The 14,009-nt window shown below is 44.5% G+C and overlaps 1 protein-coding gene across 1 annotated transcript in view; it reads right to left on the reverse strand.

Moving 5' to 3' along the window:
- DSCAM (DS cell adhesion molecule) overlaps nt 1-14,009 on the reverse strand; it is a gene marked incomplete at its 5' end in the record, with an annotated part of 743,298 nt that overhangs the window by 24,573 nt on the left and 704,716 nt on the right. The window contains 3 exons of the mRNA XM_060149089.1: nt 3,370-3,519; nt 6,909-7,024; nt 13,856-13,886. Of these exons, the coding sequence (XP_060005072.1) occupies nt 3,370-3,519; nt 6,909-7,024; nt 13,856-13,886 (297 nt within the window). The remainder of the gene's footprint in view (nt 1-3,369; nt 3,520-6,908; nt 7,025-13,855; nt 13,887-14,009) is intronic.

Here is a 14,009-nt window from a genome sequence, read left to right on the forward strand (position 1 = left end):
AAGGCTTTGGACTCCTGTGCTGATCTGCTGGGGGGTGAGACACCCACCGTTTCTACTTCCAAATAAAAAAATACAATGCCTTTAATCCCTCGTAATGTGGTTTTGGAGAAATATTTAATACAACAAAATGATCACAATGGAATATTACTCAGCCATAAAAAGGAACAAAATTCTGTCATTTGTAGAGATGTGGATGGACCTAGAGTCTGTCATACAGAGTGAAGTAAGTCAGAAAGAGAAAGACAAATATTGTATATGAATGCATATATGTGGAATCTAGAAAAATGGTACAGGTGAACCTATTTGCAGGGCAGTAATCGAGATGTAGACGTAGAGAACAGACATGCGGACACAGTAGGGGAAGGGAAGGGTGGCATGAACTGGGAGATTAGGTTTGACATATATACACTACCATGTATAAAACAGCTAGCTAGAGGGAACCTGCTGTACAGCACAGGGAGCTCAGCTTGGTGCTCTGTGATGACCTAGGTGGGTGGGGTGGGGGTACGGAGGGAGGTCCTAGAGGGAGGGGATGTATGTATACATATAGCTGATTCACTTCATTGTACAGCAGAAACCAACACAACATTGTAAAGCGACTATACTCCAATTAAAAAAGAAAATGATCCCAAAATCTTTACTAATGGAGAACGTTCTGCAGATGCTAAATGAATAATTCTATTTTTTTGGAACTAGAGACTGAGGAATGAATTTGTGTAGATTTTCCAAGTGTTTGTAAACACTATTTAATGAAGTTCATCACCAGTGAAAGAAGCGTCTTTCCAGAAGCTGTAGCGGTTTGGTTTCTGTGGGATCTGATCATCAGGCAACCCCTGGGCGAGCATCCCAACACCCTCAGAACGGGCTGCAGACGTGTGACACTAGCCTGTGAGGCCTGCAAAACCAGTCTGGCTGTGTCTCTGGCTTGTCCTATCCGCCTTCCCTGTCCCCATTCAGGTCCCGCTTCTGTCCCCAACATGCTGTAGAGGCTTTCCCGTACCATTCCTCTGTCTGGCAGGCCGACTGACTCCTGCCTGGGACTCAGTGGAGGTCTTCCCCAAGCCTCACATGGAAGCAGCCCCTACCCTGGTCCCCACGCCCCTGGCCGACTCACCATCTCATCATTCTGTTCTATTTGTCCCTCATACTCACTGATAAACAACGCTTTCGCTCCTTGTTTCACGTTTAACTTCCTCCACTCAGGTGAAGTGAATGTCTTTTTGCACCTTTCGAGGTACCCCAACCCTGGGCACTGGCCATATGTGACGTAACACCTTCATGAATACTTCTGAGTCTGAATGAAGGAATTCTTAAAGCTCCCCAACCGTGCCTACACCGTCAGAGCCATGAGGCCGACACATCCCTTCCGTCAGCCTCCTGCCTGAGGTGAGTGAGAGACACTCACCTCTCACTTGTTAGAGCTTCTGCTTGTGACGCAGATGCATGTCTCTGTGGATACTCTGAAAGCCATCAGATCAGCCTTCCCTTGTTCTGGGGCTGACCCGGCAGCTAGAAGCTTCCCCGTGCTTTAGTTTCACTGCCTCCTGTCCAGCCTTGACTGTTTACAACTAGCCTGTGTGCATCTCTCTGCCAGTTGAGCATTGGCAGGGAGCTGGAAATGCAGATTCTTTTCACCTGCTGTGCAATGAGCCCGGCAGGTTTGAGGGCTCCTGCAAGTCTGCGCTACTGTGGACACCTCTTCCCGGGCTCTACGTGACACACGCCTAACACTTGGGGGAGTGTTTCTCAATGAGGGGTCCAGGCAACCAGCAACAGAATCACCCTAGATGGCCGTTATAATGCAGATTCCCAGGTCCTGCAATACACCAAGTGGATCTGAATCCCTGGGGGTGGAAGCCTGGAACGAGTATTTTAAACAGGCACCCTGGGTAATTCTGATGCACACAGAAGATGGGGAGCCTGTCTGGGGCGTCTGTCCTGTTTCCTCTGCCTCTTTCCTATCCTGCTGCTAAGGTCTCCATTAACTTCCACTCTGATGGGGACAAAGGCCTGCTGAGGTCAAGGATCCACTGACAGAAGTCCCCTGGGTCTGTAATCTTTCCCGGGTTTAATAGCCATAAGTGGCTCAGAAGGCCATCAGTGCGGTGTCCTGAAGTAGCCAGGAGCAGGCCCAGGCAGATCATGATGGAGAAGCCCATAGCTGGAGAGAATGTCAAGGACCTGAGAGCACCTTCTAAGAGCAAAGGTCTTAGTCCTCTGCACTCCTTCGCAAAGCTAATCCTCACTCCTGTCCCGTTCGTGTCTTCAGAATGTGCTAATGTCATCAGAGACGGAAGGACGTGAGGTTACACAGAGGGGAGGAATAAAAGACTCCTTCAGAATGTTCTTGCAAACGACTTTTCAGATGAATTTCAGTAACTGCTAGCACCGTTTTCCTGCATAGTACGATGCTACTTAGGATTCATCCAGTTTGCTTCAGGAAGCTTCAGTGCATTTCACAAATGCCTTCCAAGGCAGACATTCTAAAGAACAGCTATAAGCATAATATTTATTTTTCTAATTATAGCACTCGACTCAAGAATGTAAAAATTTTTTCAAAGAGAGTGACTAATGATTTAGAAGCTAGCATCAAAACTTCCAAAAAGATAATAATCGGGACATCAATTTCTCAGTCTTTAAAGAGATTTAGGAACAATTTAAATTATGAAGGAATAAGAATATCTAATTAATAAGCTCTAGATACATATTAGGGTATTTAATTTCATCACAGTCATTAATTTCCATATAATACGGATCCAAATCTTAATAACTAAACCAAACAGAATCCCCAGATTAAGCAGAACTATATTCTTCTCAAATAGTGAGGTTCAGGAGAAAAGCATAAGCTCGGAGGACAGATGGATCTACAGCTGAATCTTGGTTTCATTACACAGTATGTGTACAACTTTGGGCTGTTTCCCTGACTTCTCTGAGATTGTTTCCTCATCAGTAAAATGGGAGCTCTAATATCTACTGTATTAGTAGGTACATGGCAGGGCTGTTGCAAAGATAACAGACTGATATCACCTTTCTATCCCCATCCTGGCACAGAGGAGATACTCACTAAGGTTAACTAACTTCTTTTCCTGTGTTGTCTAAATAAAAAAAAAAAAAAACCTGGACCTGACATTTCTAACACTTTCTTAGTAAACCAATACCAAGAGTTATTGGCTTCCACCGATACGATTTTAATAACAGCTCAGCTCAAACAATACAAAGTCAACGTCCCAATCAAAGATGTCATCATCCCTACTTGCTTCTTAGGCACAGAGCTGAGAAGCCCCACATTTTATTGCACAGCCACGGAGCACGAATGCATTCTCAGCACTGGTAACACCCACAGAGTTTAAGTGATGTGTGACCACTCACTCGTTCCCGGCCGAGCGTCGGAAACATCCACCAGGGGCCCGGTGGCCTGCGACACTGACTGGTAATGGACCGTGTGTGTCACCGTCAGGGACTTTTGTTTCGCTGCCTCTCCGAAGTCAGCATCCGTCAACAGGACCGTGGAGCGATCGTCTGCAGAATAGCAGGATACAGGAAGCCAGGGACAGTTATACCCCCTGCTCAGTGACTCCCTGGCCGCCTCTCTCCTCGGTACTTGCATTATTGCTAATGGCAACAGTAACAACCTCATCTCATCCAGAAAAAAAAAGAAACCCAAAATATTCAACCACTGTATTAGAATTACTCCAGAATGAAAAAAATAGATTATCCTTAGGGGTTGACTTAGCAGCATGACTTAAAGAGAATGACCGCGGAGAAGGGTCTCCCCTCTCTCCTGGGGCTTGGTTTCTTCTCATTAAGCACACTTTGACCTGGGGAGGATGGCTGGGTGGCTGTCCATTTAAAAGAGTTTGGGGTTTATGTGTTTGTCAAAAGCTCACCCGAGACACCACCAGCCATGTCAGCATCGCCCAGGGTTGAGGCTGCCATTTCAAATAAGCTCTGTTCGAGGAACAAGAAAAACTGCCCTGCGGTCATCTATCCCAGGGTCGCCTCTCATATGGAAGATGGCAAATGTTCAAGATGGGGCATGGGGGGAGGAGAAGAGAAGGGCCAGTCTTCAGAGTAGACTTGATGGATTCCTTGATTTTAACTGTTCTGAGGTATATGCCTTTTCTTCCCAACTCTCCTGAGCTTCAGTGACTCTAGGGCATTCTGTAAATTGACTTCTCAAAATGACTCACTTGTCAGACTTCCCAGGACCTACTGGCGTAGGGCACTTGAAGGTTAGGGAAGCCTGGGTGCAGATGAATGCAGAGCATTTTAAGCCTTTGAGGAAGGAGCAGTCGGTCGGGCTGTGTGTCATTATTTGGCTGTCTCAGATTTTCATCACTTTCTTGTGATACTTTTCACACTTTCCTAAGAGCTTTTTGACTCCAAGGGAAACTTTCGTTAGGGTATATGGAGTTTTTCATACATTTTCAAGCACTGCAGGCTGGGGTGATGTTCGTATGAGTTTATCAGTCGGCTGGGACCACACTGCAGCGGGCTTGACACTGAACGGTAATGCGAAAGTCATAAACAACACAGCTAGACTGCTGTGCCCAAAAAAGGCTCTGAACAGAACGAACCTTACAGAATCCAATTACTCAGGCTCTGGCAGGAAAGGAAAACCTCTTGAAGTCAGAATAAAATTTCTGGGCAGAGAAAAAGAAGAAGGACTGCCAGGAGGTCTGCTGACACCCGTACAGCCCAGATCGGTGCCACGGTGGGAGCCTGGGCTCGGCTTGGGGGTCCCGCCCTACATCTGTCCCTCCATCCTCGAATAAGCCGGCCTTTCCACGGAGGTGGGTTCTTATAATTGGACCTGGTATCAGAGGCCCGACATACATTCGCTTTCATCCATTGTGGTTTCTATCATGTAGCCCCGCTGAGAACACGCCAGAGTATCTGTGGGGCTGGGTTTCCAGTTTTAACGGGACATTTCGGGTGCCTGTCAGTTTGTGAGGTTGACATCCATTCTGGCTAGAAATTAATGGCTCTCCCGTATTGGGTTATTGTAGGCAGAGCCCAGAGCGTTTTAAAGCCTCATGTCTCTACTTCCCCAACAATTAGAAGGTGCCATCGACCAACTGTCAGGCTCCACCGGGAGGTAAACGACTCTTGGTGATGAATGATCCTGCAGCGAATGTGCTATATCTCTGGCTAAGGGTCGTTATTATGTACGGAAACGACGGGCAGACCTTCCTCTGGTGTTTGGTCAGCAGTGACTAGCTACTGGGAGGTAATACACCACTCCCAGGATCCGCCTAGAGACCTGTTTTAACAGCTGTAGGCAGAGTTACTAACAAGTCTGGCGAGAACATTTAGCAAATGTGTAACTGTATTATAAAGTCATAGGAATTACAATTTGATTTTGGAACTGATGTTTCAAAGGAAATCTTAGTTTTAGTGCCCAATTCACTGGGTTCAATAAAAGAGATTCCAGATACACTACAGAAAAGGTAATGGGAAACAAAACATGGTGCCTTGCCCTGAGGTGAGACAGCTAATTAAATCTTGTGTATTTCAGGATGAGTAGTGAGTCCTCATACAACATGGTAGTATTTAACTGAAGTTGGTTGATCGAAGGTCACATTGGACATGACCAAGCTGTGCTAAGTGCTGTTATGCCTGAACCAAACTTGAATCCTGCAGGGGCAGCCCAGGTCTTAGAATTTTGGAGCCATTAGGTCAGATATCCCCACTGTTCTATTAAAAGACCATAAAAGCAGGGCAGGGACAAGGGGCAATGGAGGTGTCCTGCTGATCTGGCCACTCATCACTGCCTAATTGGCAGGAGGTATGGAGGGTACATGCCAGGAGTTGGGTGGTTTTAGCCAAACCACAGGGAAGGGTTGTCCTGGGACCAAGTGCCAGCAAACATCTTCCGGAACAGACACAGAGTGAAGTTCAAAGAGTGGCAGTCTAGGAAACCTGCCTCAGAGCCTGTTTCCATGAGTACTGGGGGGTCCAGCCATACTTCTAAGGTGAGGAGTTCTGGGAAGTAGCCTGTTGATACGGAAGAAGGTGACACCCAGGTCACCAAAGGTGAAATCGGTGGCCAGGTGGGGGACCTGCCCTGGTTTTGCTCCTGTCTGTGCGACCTGCAAGCTACAGAACTTCTCGACGTCCCAGTTCCCAAGTAGAATCTTTTTCCTATGTTGTTTGGGAGGCGTAAGTTAAATGATCCACATACAATGCTTATAAAAGTATGTGACCTTTAGAGCACTCTTAATAAATGTTAGCTATTCTTCTGATCATTACCGCAGTGGAAATACAAAGTCTTTGATCCTGGAATAAATAGAACCATCTAGACAGGCAGTGTGGACAGCCGACTTCGAGTAGAAAGAGGCTGGAAGGAGTCAGGACACCTGGGTTCTGGGTGGACAGGCCACTGAAGCTCTCTGGGTGCCTTTTGCGATCGTGAAACAGGGGAGCTGGGACTTTTCCAGAGCCCTGTGAAGGATTTTTATGGGGTGCCAGGGGGTGGAGAAAGATGTCCTTTGCGAAGACATTTGTAGAATTTAAAATTTTTCTTTAATAAAGGCCTTATTGGAGTTGAGGAGGAGCTCATAAAGTGGATTTCCAAGACGGGGTCTTAGTGTACAGCCCTTCTCGGTTTGCTTGATTATAAATGTTGGTTCTTTGGGGTGGTACCAAGAGACTCTCCAGGAGAGACCCAACTTGGGACAGAGTTGGGGTTCTCTCAGGTGAACTCTGTGGTTTACATAAGTTCATTTCCCCCATATTTGCTGGTACTTATTATTCTCCTCAATAACAGTTGTCTACCTTCTAACTTCTTTGCTCATGTAGCATTCAAGATGTCCCCATGTCTAATATTTCCCATGGCTCAGGGTTTGGGCTGAGAGGGCATGGCTGTAGCAGCCACATTGTGTAAGGCGGCAAACAGGACACCTTACCAATGGTCTCCATTGTGTCTCTCTCTTCAATCAAAAGCTGAGCCCTGGGTATGTCAATGTGCATCCTCAGGGTTTGCTGTTGCTTGCTCAACGTGTCTGAAGTCCGGGTATTCTTACTGGGAATAAAAAAGAGGGATGCATTAACAAATTCAGTTCAGTGTTACCCTAGGCCAATACCAACTTATTATCTAATTATGTGGGGAGGGGAGGGGAAGACACACCAGATAGATTTTTTTTCCTTCATTCAAATGATATTTATTAATACTAAATTTCAGCAGTCAGTTGTGAGGTTCAGAAAATACCAACTGTCAATAAAGATTGGTTCTGCATCTATCAATAGAAACTTTGGACATTCCTATTTCTTGTATAAAAGCCGAATGAAACACACACAAAAAAAAACATTCTTAAATCAACAACATTTTCACTTGTCAGCCATGAGATATTCCAACGATGGTAAGGGAGAAAACATGTGTACTGGTCATTCACTGGATGGGGTTTTACTAACAGATTTGTATTATACCTGGAGTCATTTTATTTTTGTTCTAGTAACAAATCATAAACCTTGTTAGCTTCCCTGACATTAGTTTAGTTTTCCGAACCCAATTACATTTTAGAATAGAAAAAAAGCAATTACTATAAGAATTTATCTCAAAATTTGTGTACCAGAAAATTACTCTTAGAGTGAGCTGTCTCCTAACTAAATGGAAATAGGTAGTAAAACTGCATGGTATAATCAAATTCAGTTTCAGCTCACAGCAAAAAAAAAAAAAAAAAAAAAAAAAATCTGCATGTTGGACAAAAATACAAAAAAGTCGATAAAAGCTTTAATTAGCAATGCACGTTAGAAAAATGGTTGTTCAATCTTTACAGAATTATAAGAATTGAGTAGATTTAAGAATATTTAAGAATATTTTCTGAAACACCTTCCAGGAAGCAGCAGGCATTCAGATAAGTTAATCAATGTGATAATCTATGGCATCCTTAAATCTAGCTCATTAACTGCCAAAGTCTGTTTTGAGAAAGATTTGCGGAGCCTGGCACGCTCAGTGTTAATTATATGTAACGGAGAACAATAAAGGTGTATCCATACTAAAATCTCAAATGCCCTTTGCTCCAAGCAAGCCTTCACCAGGAAGCTCAGAGCTTCCTCATCCATGAGGATGCATCCACTCTTGAACCATGTGGTTGATGATGTTAATAATCTGAAGGTCAAGTTCACTCAAGAAGCTGTTTAAACGTTTGCGTTCAGAGGTCCATGTTAATATTCTGAGTATTTTCCAATGGCTCTTTCCTGAGTGTAAACAAAACAGCTCACGGAAATGGCAGCTTTTGAAAGGTGCAGCAGCTCTACCTAGGCCTTGATCTTGAACCAGATTTCTTGCTCTGCAGGTGAGTAACTGGGTTATGTAGCTAGACCATGCTAATTACGCAGAGCCCAAATTCAAATGTTTTGGCCTGAATTTTTTACGTGGTCTATAAATGTTTTAAAATTATTTACTTAACCAAGTTCTTACTTTATTTGTGTGTGTGTGTGTGTGTTTAAAGCAAAAATTCAGATCCTTGCATAAAATGAAGAGCGTTGGTGGCTTGGGGAGCTGCAGTTACGTCAGACAGGCTCTATTTCCACAAAAACATATGGGGAACTACTCCTCTGTGAATATCTGAAAGATCTGTTTCGAAACTTCACTAGGGACCCGAGTTTGTCCTTGCATCAAAAATAGAAGCGTGAGCTAGTTCCCTCTGCTCATCATGAATAGTTATGAGGCAGAGCCCACAGCTGCTCAATGAACAGCGAGGAACCCTGCGCAGCTATACTTAACAGCAAGGGGTCTGCTGTCAGTTTGACACAGGAAGCAAGTGACATCACTGCTGTGCTCCATGGTGATTGACACAAAGACTTAGAATATGATTAAACTTTGTGAACGGGGACAATCAAAGCTGGAGGTAAACGCCCCTCCTCGCGGGACTAAGCTGCAAGCCCTGCAGCTGGAAGGCAAGAAAGTTGCCCCACAAACCTTGAGATTCAGGGGCTTATTTTTCTTCCCTCTCTTTGCACTTGCAGTTTCCTTTGCTTAGGACACACTCCCCCAACGTAGGGCTCCTGTGGCTGCCCCCTCCCCTCTATCATTTCAGAGGAGCCAGTGGAGTCCTGCTGTGGGAACTCCCCATTCTCCATTTAATCTTGTCTCCTCAAAACTTAAAACTCCCTGGCATATGTTTAAGTGAGTTATTTATTAGCCGTCTCTGCCAATGGACTATAAGCGCCTCAAAGGATATTTTCATCTCTTCTGTCCCCTGTATACCCTGAAACTTGGAACGGTATATAACCAAAGTAGGTGCTCAATTAATATTTGTTGCAGGTTGTTGAATGACTAATGTTTGGGCACAATGGGAGCTGAGTCACACCTCCCAGAGCCTTTGCTTTGGGGGCAGTAACACTTTTCTCAATCTAAAAGGGTTATCAGGGCCCAAGGAAATTGTTTCTTTATCTGAATCTGTGCTGCCGTATTTTATCATCTCTTGTTACACGGAAGTTGATTCCCCCAAACTATAATAATTGGCCATTAGAACAGCAGCAAACCTTCAAAAAAAAAAAAGAAAAAAGCTATTTAAAGAAACCTCATTTGTAACCTGGAAAAAGATTCTGAATGTTTTCACTGTGGAAGCAAAATTGCATCTTTTATATGATATGGGATCATGCTTAATATATTAGTTATTATTGAAATATAATCATCCACCATCCATTTGCCATCTGGTTGTCTGATTAAAATGACAGAGAGCTGACCCTGGTTCACAGTGGATGGTGTTTCTGGGTTCAGCCAATAAATTATGTGCAGTTGCTACAACACTTTAAAATCAATATTTCCTTAAGATTTGGGGGATAAAACCCCAAACCAATGACGATTTCTGCATACCATCCCCCTCCCTCCCCAAAATGTAATACGAAGCATCCTGTAAGTACAAAGTAACTGTAAGGACATCAGGATATGTCTCGTTGTAACAGTTGGGTGGGCATTTTTCTTTTTTACTATGTGTATAAAAATATAAACATCAAAAAGCTAAATTAACTTGATCTCTCAGTCTGAACCCTTCACTGCTCATAACTAGCTTCCTTACTAATAGTGGTCCTTGGACATTAACCATGTGTTGCTTAGTACGTTACAGCAAGCCGGTCTCACCTCTGAGAAGTCTGGTATATTTAAAAAAAAATGTTTTCTTGCCTAATCGCATAAAAGGAAAACCCTTTCTATCTGAGCATGGTGGATGAAGTCTATCAGGAAAACCCTTTCTATCTGAGCATGGTGGATGAAGTCTATCTTCTCTCTCCTCTACGAGGTGACTTGCTTGGGTGAGGTGGACGAGTGTCCCGGAGCATGAGGCCCAGAGATGGGAGTGGCAGCCTGTGGGGGACCCCCGGGGGGGCGGGCTCCAAGTTGTCTGTGTTTGTCCTGCAGTTGCACCTGCCCATCTGGCCCCGGGACAGCTAATCTCACCGAAATACACAGATCTTTCCTTGAGGAGCTTGGGTGGACAATAAATGTTATATTCACCTAGATCATGGAGTGATAAAGCCAGGAGCAATTTCCAATTGCTGTCTTTAGATAAGGAAAACAGGGCACAGGGAGAGAAAAGGATGTACAGTAAGTCTCCTACATATGAACCTTCAAGTTGCGAACTTTCAAAGATGTGAACGTGCGTGCCGTCAACGTCAGGCGCGAGTGAAATTGCAGCCTGCCCTCCGTCTCCTGTTGCTGACGACCCTTCAGCTCTACCATCTCCCACCTCCTCTCCCTCCTCCAGCCAGTAACTCTTCTTGCCTGTTCACTCAGTGCCAGCCCCTGGATGCCAGCTGTTGAACTGTACTACTGCATTTTTCAAGGTATTGTAAGATTAAAAACGTTTTCTTTATTTTTTTTGTGTTTGTGTATTATTTGTGTGAAAAGTATCCTAAACCTTTTACAGTACAGTACTATATAGCCGATGGTGTTAGTTGGGTCCCTAGGCTAACTTTGCTGGACTCACAAACAAACTGGAGTTACAAACGCACTCTCGGAACAGAACTGAATCGTATGTCGGGGACTTTACTGTACCCCCAAATCACAAAGCCGGCCGGTGGCAGTATTAGGCCTAGAATATAAGTTCATGATTCTATGTCCCAGCCTGCTCAGTCCTCACCTTCCCAGAGAAACCAGTGACCAAGATCAGGAACAGCAGTTCCGTAGGGCTTCTCTGTACCGAAGGGTCTGACTTGCCTAGACTTCCTGGGCTACATTTGGAATGTGCTTGGCCCTAACCTGACCAGCTAGGGGACAAGGATTTTTGTTGCTTGGCCTGTTAACCTGCCAAACTTAGATCGAATTGACCCTTCATGAATAAAAACATTGCTTTCTCTTCTAAATTAACCCCATAAAAATTCACCTATTTGAGGAGCTTGGAAAATCTCTTCCTTTTCAATCACTTCCATCCTTTGGAGAAAAGCACCTTAAACACCTTAAGTGGGAGTAATTACTAGTTTTAATGTTCCTAATTTCATGTTGGCAACTGCAAATATTCTGATTCCCGCTCTTATCAATAGGTGGTCTTTCCACCACGGTAACTGCCCTATTAACAAAGAAGGAAGAAGACACTTTCTGATGTCTTGCCTGGGGGTCATGACAAGAGGGAGGGAAGGCAGCAGAGAAGCTAATACCACATCACCCTAACGAAACAAATGTTGAACATGTCAGGAAACACGGACCCCGGCGTCACAGGTTTTGGGTAGAGGCACGATTGATGATCCGGGAGTGCACGAAGGAAGTGGCCAGAAGTTATCTGGGAGGACACGCAGCTGCAGGAACCAGGCTGGGGTACAAATCAGGGAGGTGGACCTGGGTGGACACAGGAACGGGGGCCCCTGGGCTGAGCAGGTTACACCCAGTTTAGAGGGGGCGTCGAGCGCAGGTCCAGATACCCGTGATTGTCGAGGCTGTGCCCCGCGTGGCAGAACACTTGCAGGAGAAGTCAGAAAGCCACAGTTTTATGTGAAATGTCTTAATTTTTAAAGGACATCAACAATTTCATATTTTTAAGACTACACTAGAAAAGTTACTTTATTAGATAGATAATTATTATAATTCGAATGACTCTGGCTTATTTGCGTTCCAGATATTTTTGTCAGATTTGTTCAATACAAGCGCACATGTGTCTGGCTGCCTTCTATGTGACCACTAGCAAACAAGTATAGACTTGCACAAGAGCATGGACTCAAGGCATTTCATATAGCTTTTCATAATCTTCTCATGAACGTTTAATCTAGTGTGACGGGATTAGATAGATGGAGACATTTTACAGACCATTTGCATCTCTGAGCTCTACTCTGGGCTCCAGATTCCTGCTACCAGCTATCTGACACCTTCATTGGAGGCTTAAAAAGCATCCCCAACATGACCCTTATAAGTCTTTTTTTTTTTTTTTTTGCGGTACGCGGGCCTCTCACTACTGTGGCCTCTCCCGTTGCGGAGCACAGGGTCCGGACGCGCAGGCTCAGCGGCCATGGCTCACGGGCCCAGCCGCTCCGCGGCACGTGGGATCTTCCCAGACCGGGGCATGAACCCGTGTCCCCTGCATCGGCAGGCGGACTCTCAACCGCTGCGCCACCAGGGAAGTCCCCTTACAAGCCTTTTCTTTCTGATCCACATCCCCTTCCTCTGCCCTACAAAAAGAAAAAGTCCATACCCTGCATCTATCTTCCTAATCTTGGCAAATGGCACCAATGTTTATCTAATTGCTCACACCAAATACTTCATTCTTGATTCCTTCACATCTGTTACCAACAATTCACATTGTCTTAAAACACAGTATGGACAAACAAAGACATCTGTGGGAAATATAATCCATGAGCCAACGGTATTCAACCTCTGTCTTAGGTCTTCACACATACTGGTGATATGGGAGAGGACTCTTTGTGAATAACAATAAAGTACTACTCTGATACGCAAAGGTGAGGGAGGAAGTTAAAGGCAACTGTGGTGCTGTAGGGGATGGGAAGAGACCCTATACTCCATCTCTTTTATCTCCTATGTTAGTCATCCTAAAATGACAACGTCAAGGTCACCATCAGGGTCCCTGACATTTTTCTTTTTGGCCACGCCTTGCGGCTTGTGGGATCTTAGCTCCCCAACCAGGGATCCAACCCCAGGCCTTGGCAGTGAAAGCGCTGAGTCCTAACCACTGGACCGCCAGGAAATTCCCTGACATTTTTCTTATCTGGTTCCTAGACTCTGATTATCCTCTTTTTACTTTTGGTTTAATCATTACAATATAAAGTGCAAAGGTTGGGGTGTCTTGTACAGTTGTGAACATGCACTTACTTATTCTACTCCCCCTAGTCATTCACCTACTCAACAGTTATGAGTGGGGCAACGATAGTGCTGGTTTCTCCTAACATGGTGATGAAATAGGCTGTGACTTCCAAGACCAGACTGAATAGATATTTGCAGCAGAAGGTGGTGGGTGCTCTGGTGGAGGGGTGCTAAAGGGGCAGTGGGAGCTGAAGGCAAGGAGAATCTTCCTTGATCAGGCCATCAATTTTGAACCCATTCCCTTTCATGGATTCCCTTTCACCTGGCTAACTGTTAGGAAGGAAGCTTGACCTCAAAGTGGCATATTTGGTGAAAGCAAAACCAAAGCTACTTACTTAAAATGCACCTCATTATTCTCGGGTTAATGGGAAATGTTCTATTGGTTGAGTCCAGCCAACAAGAAAACTACCTGTGGTGTGCATAACTGCATATTATTTGGTATCTATGTCTCTAACCAAGCATTACATGGGTATTCAGGTTCCTAGAATGAAAATTATGTGTCAAGTGAAAAATGGGTTATCAATTTCAGACTGTCATTAAAAAAAAGAAGTCATCAAAGCAAGTTCTTTTCAACATGATATTTGGGCTGCTAGGTCTTGTTCTTACCTCATGAGCATTTCAGCTAAACTCTTTGCATCTGGGGAAAGAAAGCTGATATTAGTATAAGATAAACAACTCATTAACATTCACTTAAGCATTTGTGACAAATATTCTACAGAATCAGATGACAATAAGCATTTTTAAATGTAATTGTATATCG

The sequence above is a fragment of the Lagenorhynchus albirostris genome, chromosome 5 (assembly GCF_949774975.1).
Source record: "Lagenorhynchus albirostris chromosome 5, mLagAlb1.1, whole genome shotgun sequence".
NCBI classification, from domain to species: domain Eukaryota; kingdom Metazoa; phylum Chordata; class Mammalia; order Artiodactyla; family Delphinidae; genus Lagenorhynchus; species Lagenorhynchus albirostris.